Source organism: Colletotrichum karsti (assembly GCF_011947395.1).
Source record: "Colletotrichum karsti strain CkLH20 chromosome Unknown Scaffold19, whole genome shotgun sequence".
NCBI lineage: Eukaryota > Fungi > Ascomycota > Sordariomycetes > Glomerellales > Glomerellaceae > Colletotrichum > Colletotrichum karsti.
In genome coordinates this window covers 451,051-464,299 of record NW_024065919.1, presented here as the reverse complement: position 1 = coordinate 464,299, position 13,249 = coordinate 451,051, and the positions used below count along the sequence as shown (strand labels likewise).

At 54.2% G+C, this 13,249-nt stretch overlaps 4 protein-coding genes across 4 annotated transcripts; 3 read left to right on the top strand and 1 right to left on the bottom strand.

The window, feature by feature from the left end:
* Positions 1-87: 87 nt before the first annotated feature.
* Positions 88-2,895, top strand: CkaCkLH20_06484 (uncharacterized protein; the record flags this gene model as incomplete). Its single annotated transcript, XM_038889201.1, has 2 exons — positions 88-1,033; positions 1,082-2,895. The coding sequence occupies 2 exons, from the start codon at positions 88-90 to the stop codon at positions 2,893-2,895; spliced, it is 2,760 nt and encodes a 919-aa protein (XP_038745499.1).
* Positions 2,896-4,804: 1,909 nt separating this feature from the next.
* CkaCkLH20_06483 (uncharacterized protein) lies at positions 4,805-7,968 on the top strand (the record flags this gene model as incomplete). Its single annotated transcript, XM_038889200.1, has 7 exons — positions 4,805-5,207; positions 5,258-5,475; positions 5,527-5,748; positions 5,795-5,851; positions 5,901-6,174; positions 6,868-6,965; positions 7,114-7,968. The coding sequence occupies 7 exons, from the start codon at positions 4,805-4,807 to the stop codon at positions 7,966-7,968; spliced, it is 2,127 nt and encodes a 708-aa protein (XP_038745498.1).
* Positions 7,969-8,126: 158 nt separating this feature from the next.
* CkaCkLH20_06482 (transcription factor) lies at positions 8,127-10,558 on the bottom strand (the record flags this gene model as incomplete). Its single annotated transcript, XM_038889199.1, has 4 exons — positions 8,127-9,752; positions 9,806-9,931; positions 10,172-10,210; positions 10,259-10,558. 4 exons carry the CDS (start codon positions 10,556-10,558, stop codon positions 8,127-8,129), a joined length of 2,091 nt encoding a protein of 696 aa, XP_038745497.1.
* Positions 10,559-11,683: 1,125 nt separating this feature from the next.
* On the top strand, positions 11,684-13,080 carry CkaCkLH20_06481 (DHHC zinc finger protein; the record flags this gene model as incomplete). The annotated part of the gene is made up of 3 exons (XM_038889198.1): positions 11,684-11,772; positions 11,861-12,014; positions 12,076-13,080. 3 exons carry the CDS (start codon positions 11,684-11,686, stop codon positions 13,078-13,080), a joined length of 1,248 nt encoding a protein of 415 aa, XP_038745496.1.
* Positions 13,081-13,249: the final 169 nt, after the last annotated feature.

Genomic DNA, 13,249 nt, shown 5'->3' with positions numbered 1-13,249 from the left:
TTGCGTTTATAACAGCATCTTTCCGACACTTCACCCAACGACCACGCATCTTCTTTCCTCACCGACGAGTCCTCAGAGATACACATCATGTCTACGGCATCAGTACAACCGCCCGTCATCCCTCCCCGGCCCTCTAGGAGTACGGACAAGGAGGAGAACACGAATACCACTTCGCTCCCAAAGATCCCTCCTCGTCCCATCAAGCGTTTCGATCGCTCCATCTCCCCGAACCCGGATCGTTTTGCTCCCTCGCCTTTGAATGAGAGCCCGTTTTCCAAGAGCCCCAAGGCCACTCGCTCCTCTCCGGGCAATGGATTCCTGTCTTCAGAACCTGTCCGTCGCCCCGGCAGCGTTTCTATGCCGTCTGTCGGCGAGGAGGGCAACGAGTACGATGTCGTCAGCGAAAGCTTGGCCAAGCCGCCTGCCTCTCCTGAGCACACCCGCTTCGCTGCCGAAGACCTCAAGCTGCACGCTCCCAAGCCTACGATGCCTGCTCAGAGCGCCAAGCAGAGGGTCCAGGCTGTCACTCGCACCGATTCGGACAAGGCCGCCTCGTTTGGCATCGGCAAGCCTAGCAGCGACGAGACTAGACCCAGCAGTCTCAGGAAGAAAGCCAGCTCCAGTCAAATGTCCACCAAGTCAGAGAGCATCTTCGGCGAAGAGGAGCATGGCATCCCAGAGATTGGCCAGCGTGTGCCAATGAACCCCCATCTCGGTGATGTCCAGGCCCCATCTCCTGCCCCGGGCTCTGCCGCCGCCCCCGAGGCTCTGAGGTCCGGAACCCCTCGTAACCACTCCCGCAAGCATAGCTCGCGCGGGTTCAACGAGCTCCCTCCGGGCAGCTATGGTCTTCATGGCCACAGCTCTGCACTTCCCACAGACAAGTTCGAGAAGGCTTGGTACGACAAACACCCGGACACGTTGAAGAAGGACTGCAACACCCACCTTCACGACCGCCAAAACGACTTTGCCATGAGCAGCACCGATCTTAACAAGATTGTCCACGACACTCACAGCAGAGGGTCTGGAATGGGTAAGAAAAACCAATCGTCTGGCGCGGTGCAGAAACTAACCTTCGTAGGTACTTCCTCCACATACGCCGGCACTCCCAGCGAGGAGGTAGGCTATCATGCTTCCGAAGAGTACACTTCGCGCATGTCATCCCCTCGCCCTGCGTCCAGGTCTCCCGAGCTCCACCGTGTCAAGTCACCCTTGAGCCCTAGGGATTCTCACCCTGACATTGCCATTTCTTCAGCCGACAAGACCGCCAGCGACGACGACACCGTCCATGTTGATCAGTCTCATGACCGTCGTAGGAGTTTCGTTTCCCACGATTCCGGTCATGAGGCCAAGTACAACGCTCCCATTCTGGCAGACGATGAGCGGGAGAAGGACGTCCATCCGTATGACCTGCACCCGGCCGTTGAACCCCCACCAGAACGCTCCGGCAGCGCTTTTGAAATGGAGAAGGCTCCCAGTCGGCCCACCAGTCGCCCCACCAGCATTTACAACAACCAGTCACAGACAGAGTTGACATACACCCCGCTGGAGGACGTCGAGGAGTACGAGCCATTGTTCGCCGACGAGGAGGCTAAGAAGACCGAAGCTGAGGCCAACACCTGGAAGCCCCGTCACAAGTTTCCCAGCAAGGATGTATGGGAAGACGCACCCGACAGTGTGAACTACACCGCCGAAGTTTCAACGCCTGAGCCAGCAGAGAACGAACGCCCTTCGTCCCGACGACGCTCCGAATCTCGTGCCGAAACACCTGCACACGCCTTTGCTCGGAAGCAGGAGGAGCTCGCAGAGCAGGAGGCCCGTGGTCTGGACACCAAGGACAAGAAGCCACTTCCCATCGCGCTGCAGCAAACCAAGGAGCAAGAAGCTCGCCCCAACATGGCCAACCGCTTCCCCAGCCGTGACGTGTGGGAAGATACCCCCGAAAGTCTCTTGCACGAGGCAGTTGTCGACACGCCTGAGCCTGCGGAGGATGCTCCCACGGAGAAGCCTCAGATCCCGTCTCGTCCTCAGAAGAAGGGTTCAGAGTCGAGCGCTACCTCAGAACGACCTTCCATCCCCGAGCGGCCTAGGCCGAAACAAACACTCAGCGACGATAAATCGAGACCCGCCGTGTCAGATAAGCCGAAGCCTCAAATCCCCGCGCGCCCTACCAAGACTCTCCCGTCCGGCATTGACTCAAAAGAGCAAGATGCGGCTCCCAAGCCGAAGCCTGCTGTCCCCGCTAGACCCGCTGGCAGCAAGATTGCAGCCCTTCAAGCAGGATTCATGTCGGATTTGAACAAACGCCTTCAGCTTGGCCCTCATGTCCCGAAGAAGGAAGAGCCACCCGCTGCGGACATGGTTGAGGAGAAGGAGAAGGCTCCCTTGTCGGATGCTCGTAAAGGTCGTGCCCGCGGTCCCCAACGCAGGGCGCCTGCAAAGGCCGCGACACCTGTCGCCGAAGTCAAGTCCTCGGCACCTACTTTGTCGTTCTCGCCTCTGAGGGTCTGCTGGAGCATCGGTGACAGCGGCAGTCTCGAGGTCGACGATGGTTCCGTGCCTGAGGCCAAAGAGGCTGTTCCCGAGGTCGAGAACACACCTTCCGAACCGAAGAAAATAGAGGAATCGGTTGCGCCTGCTGTCGCCGAGACCGAAACAAAGACAGAGGTCTCGTCCACGGAGGAAACGATATCCAACGAACCAGTCGAAGAAAAGGCCGAAGCCAAGGTTGAGGCTCCAGTTACGCAGGACGTCAAGATAGAGCCACCTAAAGAAGAAGTCAAGACCCTAGCCGCGAACATGGCTGGCGAGCCTGTGGTTGAGGCCACTCTAGAAGAAAAGAAGGACGAGGCTGATCCCGTTGCTGTCAAGCAGACGGGCGGAGAAGAAGCATAGATGCCGTGATTCCACGGCACGTGTGAGTATATGTGTGGTATAAAGCGGAGAAAGCACTAGACAGAGAGTCTGTTCAGTACATGGTTTCGCTTCTTTGGTTCGATGGTTTTCGGGTCATCCACCTAGTTTTACGTTCTCTAACTTTGCCGTATGGCTGTGCAGCGTTTTGTTGAATAGGTAGCAATCTGATAATGCGTTCTGTTGTCTCTTTCTCGAGGAAGGACAGCGTACCGCCTCTACGCGTCGGCCTGTGGATGTCATCAACAGCCTGGTGCGTGATGTCGTCGACTCTTCTGAGTTTCGAGGTAATGCATACTAACTCTAGCAAAGTGGTCGTGACTAGCTAACACCAGTGCCCTTGTGATATGATACTGTCGTAACTACTTGCCTCTGGCCACTCTCTCTCTTGCTGCTGGCCAGAAGTGTTTGAGAAGTATCATTTCCTGGTTCTATTGTGTTTGACTTCTCTCTACGCGGCATGAGGAAGCAACCTTCCAAGACGAGTATGCAGCGTAGTCGCTTGCGGATTCGAGGGTTCAACAACGCCGGTAGGACTGACACATGACGGGTAGACTCAGTAGGGTAGAATATAGATACTAGAATATAATCTACAACTTCAACAGCGCTACATCTTGCGGGTATCTTAGATGCCTCACTCATGAGCGTGACTTCCCACACTAACAAAAGCTTCCCACACAAAAGCTACGCGTGTTCGATACTGTGTATCATGTTCGAATCAAGTGGTAATTGAGACCACGCCACCTCAAAATAACACAAGCCAAGATGCAGACTGAATACCACAACGGCAACGGCGACGACAAGAACAATAATAATGACTGCTGCAAACCCCAAGTGGAAGAAGGGCATAGAACAGACACAATGATCTCTGGACTTGTACCGATTGTTTTAGCAGTTTAGATGTCAATATTTTTGGGATCTCGCAAAGATTCAGGCAAACTGTTAAATAGAAGACGTCAGGATTTGTCGTTCCCTAGTTTATGGGTGTTACGGCTGAGATAGCTTAAGGTTCTGCTTGAGGTGTCAAACCTAAGACTGTACCAAGTGAGGTAGCCGTGAGTTAATGACACTATTCCGATAGGTTCTCAATAGAGCATACATGACAGGACCTTCAGGCGGCGAAAAGTTGATCTGAAGTGATGTTCTCTCTATGACTCCTCCATAATCTTCCATGAGCGTAGATTCCCAAAAGTTGCACGTTGGCGTAAATTGGATAGGATCTTAAGATTCAACTTTTATCTTATGGGATGAAATGCTTGTCGCATTGTTCGAGGAAGATAGGAATCGGCAGGTGGTAGAGCCCAATGTCGCGGCTTCCCCCTCCTTCCCTTCCCCTTTTTGGCTCCTTCCACTGATCGTACTTTCCCCCAGATCCTCGACCGTTGAGGCTCGCCTGACTTTCTGTCCATTGCAGCGCTTCATATTTCATAACTGAGGCAGGCGCAAACACTTGCCCAGGGTGATACGTTTGTTCCTTCCACACTGTCCAGTCAAGTTTCTCACCTCATACCCAACCCACCTCATCCACCACACCTTCTTCTCACCCCTTCTTCTTTCCTCCCAACATATTACCTGCAGAGCCTTCCCTCGATACCAATCTTCTCCTCTTGCACAGCCCCCATCACTGACCCTCGTCTCCAGACTCCGTCACTAATTACCTAGAAGTGCCCGAATTCAGGGCGATCCCTACGCCGGGATGCGGTGTCACATACACGATCTCCTCCGCGGAGCCTTTCTGATCCTATACAGTACCATACCAGTCCGAGCGTTCTCCTGGTCCAGCGGCGGCGACAAACTTGCCGAAGCTGGACGAAGAATAGACAGAGTCGCAGCGAACCCATCGGTCGGGATCCAGCCAACCTCGCGTCTGCCCAACATCTACGCCGTCGCCATGCAGGAGCTCCAGGAGCTGGAGTCGGAGCCTCTATGCCATCGTATTGCCGCACGTCTCCTCGTCAACAACTGTCAGCTGCTTGACGGTAAAGATGACGCCACCGTTCTCCTCGATAGCGGCAGACAGATCAGAGACTTCGTCGACTCATACGCTGCTAGTCTCGCCATCTGCGACCTCGAGAGGGGAAGCTTCGCTATTCCTGCGGACTGCAAGCCCTTCCGAGAGTCGACACTGGCCAGCATCCCCGACTCAAAGTTCCCTCAGCTTCATGTCTCCCCTCAGCAGATCGATTCTTGCTTGTCAGGTCTGGCCAGGTCGGATTCAGCATGGAACACATGGGTCAGCTACCGTCATAAAGCCTTGCGATTTTGCGAGGCTGCTCGCGCAGATAATGAAAAAGGTGAGTTTGTTCTTTTTTCGGGTTCCATGGCCGTTCTGACACGAGAATAGCTCAGAGCATTCGCCTGCACCAGCGCTTGACAGAAGTGCTTTCGAAGCTATCCGAGGGGGTCGAACGGGAGCTGGAGATGCATCTCCAGGCGATCAACACAAGAGCTACCGAAGCCACCGAACAACTACGCCGCATCATCCCCGACATTGATCAACTGCGGAACAGTCTGCGGGATATCGATCATACACTCTCCCATGAGATGATGCAATCAGCGCAGGTACGTTGTCATCACCACTTCCCTGCCAAAGAAATGTGCTGAAGTAAGAAGGCTTCCCGTCACGTTATGCAAGCGGGGTTCGAGGATGCCCAGAACTTGCAGCAGCTCTTGGCTGTTATCCTGAAGACAGCTTTGAGCAGCAATGCTGAAGTCGCAGCTTCGCATGACGTTGCGCTCACGACATTCAAAGATCGCGCCGAAAACGAGATTGGCGTTGTCATGGCGGCGCTTGCATCGGCTGCGTTGTCTTCTGCATCTCTCCAAAATATTATGGTAGGAGAGCCCAGCCTTCAAGGGAAGCCTTTGCTGACACTGACAGGAACAATCTCATCACCGGGTCATGGAGCTCGCTGGTCGACAAGAGAACCTAGAAAAGGTGAGCATGTATTCGTCATTTGGCATTTTTCGGGAGCTAACCTTTGAAGGGGATGGGCAAACTGGTTACCCTGACGGAGAACCTCTCATCAAAGTACGAGAGTCATACGGATCAATTGACGGAAGCGCAAGAAAAGTCAGAGAATCTCCTGGGTGCCTTGGACAAGATGGCAACTTCTGCATCTGACGTTCGCGGTTCCATGAAGAGTTCCTCAAGCTGGTTGAAATGGGTCCCATACCTCGTCTGTCCCACCGGCACCCTGCTCATGGGATCGTACGGTCTCCCTCCATCAGCTGCTCGCAATTTGATGCTCATCGGTATAGGTAAGCTATTGGGGCGTGCTGTCTCGGCGCATACTAATATCCTCCCAGGCGAAGTCGTTGGCGCTTTCGTCTCTCATATTGAAAAGTTCAAATTCTCTCCTCGCATCTGGGAGACTTACCAAGAAGACACGGCATCTTTTAACGAAATTAACGACACAATTTCTTTACTTGCAACCGAGAATGATTTAATCCGGAACTTTCCAAAAGATTTACGCAGATCTCGCCAGTGACAGCTCTTCAACGAGCTTCAGAGATTTCGACTTCGAACGAACCTGCATGGCATGAAAGCGTGGTATGGAGAATCTGATTCTTCGGTGTTATTGTCTTTTTTTTTCCTTCGCCTTTTTTTTTTCTCGTTTTCTCTTGTTCTTTGATTTTAGGAATTGCTGGCTGGGTTTCAGACTTTGATGGCGGTCCAGTGGTGGCATTATTTACGGAAAAACGACGGGGTTGCCTCTGACATCATTTCTCGCATATGGACTTAGCAACAGCCGCTTATTCGGGCACATCGCACAATCAATTGGCGTTCAATCATTCTCACCCATGCATAGTACTATTGATCGACGTGCCTTGTAACGCAGCGCAAGGCAGACAGCGGGGCAGTTCATGAGCAGTCGGCTTCCCAGTAGCTGGCTCATTCTCCTCACAAGCTGACCCCGAACTCTCGCCAAAGTTTGCTGTTATCTCCAACAGCCGGTTGTCTTACATCTGCGGGATTAATTGAAGACGAGACGAACATGGTCACGATGCCGAACAAGGTCAAGATTGCCCTCATACAGATGCATCCAAAGGTCAGGACTCCCTAGAATGGGCCCCCGCCTCACACGGGTATCTCCCTTTTCTGGCCGTCTTCTCATACCCCTCCCCTTGCGCGCCACGTTGCGCGTGGTGAGAAGCTAGCTAGCCTTGGATTGAACAAGGTTCTGACGAGCATCGCAGGCCGTTGCGCCGGAAGAGAACTTTCGCAAAGCAGAGTCGTATATACGCTCCGCCGCCTCGCAGGGCTGTTCCCTCGCCGTCCTGCCAGAGTACCATCTCACATCCTGGATACCGGAGCACCCCGACTTCGTGTCGAGCTGCGAGCGGTCGGGCGCATATCTGGGCAGGTATCAGGCCCTGGCCAAGGAGCTCGGCATATCCATCGTCCCCGGCACCATCGTGGAGCCGGAGGGCGAAGGCGACGACCTAGACCTCATCAACGTGGCTTATTTCGTCGGCCCGGACGGCCGTGTGCTCGGGCGGTACGAGAAGAAGAACCTCTGGCACAACGAGCGGCCGCACCTCACCAAGGGCCCGCAGCCGCACGGGGCCTTCGACACGCCGCTCGGCCGGGCCGGGCTGCTCGTCTGCTGGGACCTGGCGTTCCCCGAGGCGTTCCGGGAGCTGATCCGCGACGGCGCGAGGATCATCGTGTGCCCCGCGTTCTGGATGGCGGACGAGTACAAGCGCGCCGGGTCCGGGGAGGTGGTGAACCGGGACTCGGAGAAGGTGTTCCTGGAGAACGTGGTCGTGGCGAGGGCGTTTGAGAACACGGCCGCCATCGTGCTGGTGAACGCGGGAGGGCCTAAGGGAGGGATCGAGAAGAGGCAGGACGGGGGGAGGTTGAGGTATTGCGGCGTCAGCCAGGTTGCTATGCCGCTGGTAGGATCGCTTGGGAAGCTGGGCGCCGAGGAGGACATGAGCGTTGTCGAAGTTGATCTGGGCTTGTTGGATGTTGCCGAGGGCGCTTACAAGGTCCGGGAGGACATGAGGAAGGAGGGCTGGCATTACGGGTATTCCATCATCAAGGAGTAGTAGAGACGGCTGCTTTCGAAAAAGGAAGAGGAGGGTAATGCCGATAGAGACTCACGAGACGGAAGGGGACACAGGTTACTTCCAATAATGTTCAATTCGCATCCTGGGTATCATGCCACTTGCTAATGAGAAGTCCGACCGGCCCGTGCTAGAAAAGTTCACATTCCAAGATTCCTCAGACCCCCGTTGGCTTCGCTCATGTAGCTAAGAAAATCCCTCCTCTCCTCGATGCGACGTGATGTGTGCTTCCGTACGAGGAAGTCCCAGTACCTCTTCTGCTTGGCCTTGTCAGCAGCGTCCACCGGTTTGCGGTCCACGCGCTGCAGCCGCTTATCATCCGAATCTGTCCAGACGCCCTCCCAGTCTTTGGGTGGCGAGTCTTCCTTCCTCGTGCGCATGTGCTTCAGAACGGCGCTGGCTAACGGCATGCAAATGGACGTCGACATGAGGGCCTTGATGATGTTCTCGCGAGGGTAGCCGAAGTCCCGGTAGGTTTGGATGAATTCGTTAATTTCGGCAATTTTTTCCTTCCCTTGTGACTCGGCTTGTTCATTGTTGTCAACCTCCTCCTGGTAAGGATCATACACATTGTCATCTCCGTCTACAGGTGGTGGTGTGTGTGTCGGGGCTACTCTCGTTTGGGGGGAGAAGGGGATGGGATCGCTTGCCGCAACATCGTTGAATAGTTGCTGAGATGGGGAGATGTCGAACTCGTCATTTTCTTGAGACGCTGCCTGTCCTGCGTTCCCGGCGACTTCGTTGTCAAAACCAAAGTCTTGTGTTTCCGGCTCCTGACGGGAACTTCCACTGACTTTCCGAGCCTGAGGCTTGGATCTTTCCGCGGCCACATGGGTTTTAAGTGTCTTCTTCGTACTGAGCGACGGGCTGACGCCAAGCCCACCGAAGCTGGCGATGCCGAGCCTCTCCTCGGGTGTCGAAGGTATTTCATCATGGCGGGAGCGTTTTTTCCGCTTATTTGGTGTCGAAAATGACGTCTCGACGGCCGGTCTTTTCCTGGAAGTTGAAGGTCTGTCGCTTGGAAGAGAAATGTGGACCTCGTCGTCTGATCTCACATCGACTTCCTCGTCTGCCTCTAGTAGACGTTCGTCTCCCGGCTGTCCTTGTACTTCAGACCCTGCCTCATCCGATGACCCGGAATCGTCGTTATCGTCGTCGGGGCTCAACGTGGAGAAGAATCCAACATACGTGTTGAAGCATTCCTGGAGCGCCCCGGATTCTTTAGGGGAAAGGCCCAGTTCGACCGCCACCTCGTCCCAGTCAGTTTCAATGCCTCCCCGATCAAAGCCGTTTTGAACAGTCCTTCGGAGGAGCCACAGATCAACAGGTCGGTCGGAGATTGAAGGCTCAGTATTGAGATCCGGTTCGACAACCGTCTTGTAGTAATTGAGTCTGTCGTAAAAATCCGCCCTCGTAACCTCTTGAGACTCTCCGTCGTCGTCGTCTGCGTCGTCACTCTCGTCGCTATGACCACCCTGAACATCTTCTTCATGGGCCGTCATATTCTGGCGTTCGGCGGATACTTTTTCTGTTACTGCAGTCGATGGCTCGTGGATCTCCTCCGCTCTATCGACAAAGGCGCCAGCTGCTCCCGTGCCTGTCCCATTCGGGCGAGATGCAGCAGCGTGATTGGGGCTACGCTGAATAGAGCTGTTCTCGACAGATGGACGTGGAGGAGGGGATTTGCTATGGGCATGCCCACTTCTAAGCTGCGGCCCAACCTCTGACCAGTGAGTTTTCCAATCTTGCCAGGAGTGACCCGGGTGCTGTCGCGCATTAGCAAGACCCTTATGCGCACAATCAAGCATGGTCTACGAACCTGTTTTGCCAGTTCTTGGAAGAATTTGATGTTCAGTCTCCTACCGCTCTCCTCCAGCTCCAAGACCTCGCGGACCAGCACCTTGTCATCTTTTTCGGAGAATTCTCTTCTTTGCGCCAGGTGCGACTGCGGTCGAGAAACCGACGCGCTCGGTACTGATGCTGCCTGAGAATCCACAGAAGCTTTTGGTACCTTTGCCTGCGGACTTGAAACGACAGATGGGTTGCCGATCGCAGGCTGAGCACTCGGTTGGGCGCTTTTCCTGGACCGAGGCGTACTTGAGGAGGCTGTTGGCACTTTGCTGTCAGGAGCCAAACCTGCCAATTTTCGGATGTTTTCTTCCGGCAGCTTGCTCAATTTACTGACCCAACGGTCTCTCCACGACTGCCACGTATGACGGTTATTCTATGCGGTGTCAGCACTGCCTGAAGATGGAGTCCAAGGGGAACTGACGATTTGCTCGAGTTGCTGATAAATGGCATTTCCGCTAATATTGGTACGCGAAAGCACCCACTGGGCAAGAACGGCATCATCGGCGTTCGTATAGGGAGTCCGCGTCGCCTTCGCAGGCTTGGACAATCCGGTAACGCGATTGGTCATGGGCGACTGATTGATTTCGTACTTGTCTTCTTCCTGGATAGCGCCATGTTTGATGGAATCCTCGATGAACTGATAGGAGAGTGCACCAGGAGGACAGTCTTTCCTGAGGTGATCCGCAATCACGAAATCGGCCCTCTTTTCCAACGTTTCCATTTTGCCGCCATTTTGCTGCTACCGTGAGCCTCTGAGCGCCGCCAAGAGTCAGCCAGTCGAGCTTACCGTGATCAATTGTAAGAGCCTATGCCTGTCCGGCACGCGTTGCGCAACCCAAAACTTCTTACCTCGAAAAAGTGTGCCTTGAGCGCCTGGCACTCCATCATAAACGATGGCGGCCGACATTTTCAGGTCCAAGAAATTAGATGCGCGTTGTACCGACAAGCCGTCTGGTAAATGATCCACACTCAGGCGCCCTTCTTAGTATAGGTCAAGGGAAAAAGTAGTTGACTTGCGTCGCCGAAATGAGTTGCGACGACGAGTAGGTTGATGGTTGAGGATGTAACGGCCGTGTAATGTTAGCCCTGGCGACGTTGAGTTGAAGTGGATTTGCTCTCAAAGGGGCGCCGGGGCTCTTAGGCCTTGTCAAAGCACTAGACTCAACGGGAATGTACTGAAAATCCGATGTAAGCTGAGGACGGTGGGTTATCTGGGATTGCTTTGTCGTCCATTGTCCTCTGCCGAGTGTGTTGTTTGTATTGAGTGGAAGTGACGCGTGACTACTAAGAAGGTGGGCGTCGCGTGCTTTGGTAGTAGGTGCTTGGGGGGCATGCTCACAATCCTCAGTGGCTCCTCTTTGGATTTATGCATCTAAAGCGGATTATTCTTCTAAAGCACAATCCAAGGCATCAGGACGCTTTGACCTTCGCGGACCGCTACAGCGATACCTTAAGGTAGAACCCAACTCCAGATGGACAAGTCTTCCTAACTCGAACCTTCCAAATGCTCTTCTCAGAATGCTTCTCGTTCTCGGGCCACGCATCTGAGTAGAGAGCGCGTCAAACCGCTCAGACGTGTGTCTCGCATCGTTCGGCTCATTATCCGGGGCTAGTTCTTAGGCGAGGTTGTGGGTCCTGGCTGACGGGCCTACCTCCTAAGTCGCTAACAGCAAAGGGTGAATCCCGCGCCGAAACTGTTACTGGCCCGTAAGGTACCGCGCGACGCTCAACCTCTACCTCAACTGCGGTGCATATCTCACGGAGCATTGCTAGAAAATCGGCGGTTTCATCGGATTCCTTCACTTCAAAGAATGCGTTTTAACAGTTGACGACAGACTCGGGCAACATGGGACTCCTTGCGAAGGTGGCACTTTTCGTGCTGGCCATCTCCTTCACCGTGTTTGTAGCCTTCTTTGGCAGACTCCCGGCTCTGAGGTGAGGCGTCATCAACTCCGTCAGCAGGCTGGAAGCACCGGGATTGCGGACGTCGTATTTCGATGAACCTTTGGCTAAAGCTTCACAGGCATACGCCCATTGCAACATTGCACCGGATTATGTGGATCCATATTCCGAATAGCTTCTTAGCCCTCGACAGACTGTTGACCGGAGGGAGGTTCTCGAGCTCCATGCTGCGTTTTGGAAACTACATGCTGCATGATCGCCACCCGACTGTTGTTGTAAGTTCAGCCTCAAGCTGCCGCCGCAATGGTGAGAAGAACTCGTCCTGACAACAACAAGATCTTTTTCCTACTCATACTCTCCGTCTCGGAGTACCTATATCTTCCTGGCGCATGGCCACAGCTTGGGCTATTCCATAAAGTTGCCGGCTGTACCAGCATCTTCCTACCTTACTTCTTTCTTTACAAGTCGGTGATGGCCGATCCGGGTTACATCACGCATGAGAACCATTCTTACTACATGTCGCTTTACCCGTACGACTACTCCATCTTCTTTCCAGGTCAAAAGTGTAGCACCTGCGGCTTTCTTAAACCGCCCCGGTCCAAACACTGCAGCATCTGCAAGCGTTGCGTGGCAAAGCTCGACCACCACTGCATATTCATCAACGGCTGCGTGGGCTATAAGAATCAACACTACTTCATACTTCTCCTCGTATCCACGGCACTCCTCTGCTCATACGGCGCCCTGCTCGGGTTCTCTCTCCTGACCACCAAGATTGCAGGCGAGTATCCCAACTGGACTATTTGGCCGCCAAAGGATATGACCATCAAAGAGTACCTGCTCATATGGAACTGGGCGCTCGTGGACAACAACGTCGGCATGGGGGCAGTCACGCTTTTGGCCGCCATGACTTCACCTCTGGTATGGGGTCTGCTGGGCTACACCTTGTGGCTTGTCTATACCGGTACCACGACCAACGAGTCGCTGAAGTGGTCCGATTGGAAGGCCGAAATGGACGACGGCTGCGCATTCAAGCGCAGGATGCCCGACGATCGTCTGAAAGACACGCGCTTCGAGCCCCAGCGGACGCGTTGGCCGCTCGACACCCAGCAAGTCCTGGCGAGGACGGACGACGGCATGTCTCCTCCCTCGAATGGGCCTGGAGAAGGGGAATGGGAGCGCGTATGGCATCTGAAGGATGTTGAGAATCTGTATGATCTAGGGCTGTGGGATAATCTGGCGGATATCTTTGTGCCGAACTACAACTTCAACGTCAGGAGGGATCAGCCGTCCGTTGAGGCTGTTGGACGGCAAAGACATGCGCCGAAAGCATCACCTATCTAGAAATCGATCAGTACCGTAGAGGGACTGGGTAACATTTTTGTATGATTCATCGGCGCCAGGTGCTGGTTCGGTCACGTCTATCGCACGACAGTGCTGTCTTGAAGGGTAGAGATGGAGGAATATGGCCTCTCTTTGCAGAGGAATCAGATGATATGGAGTTAGCAGTGGG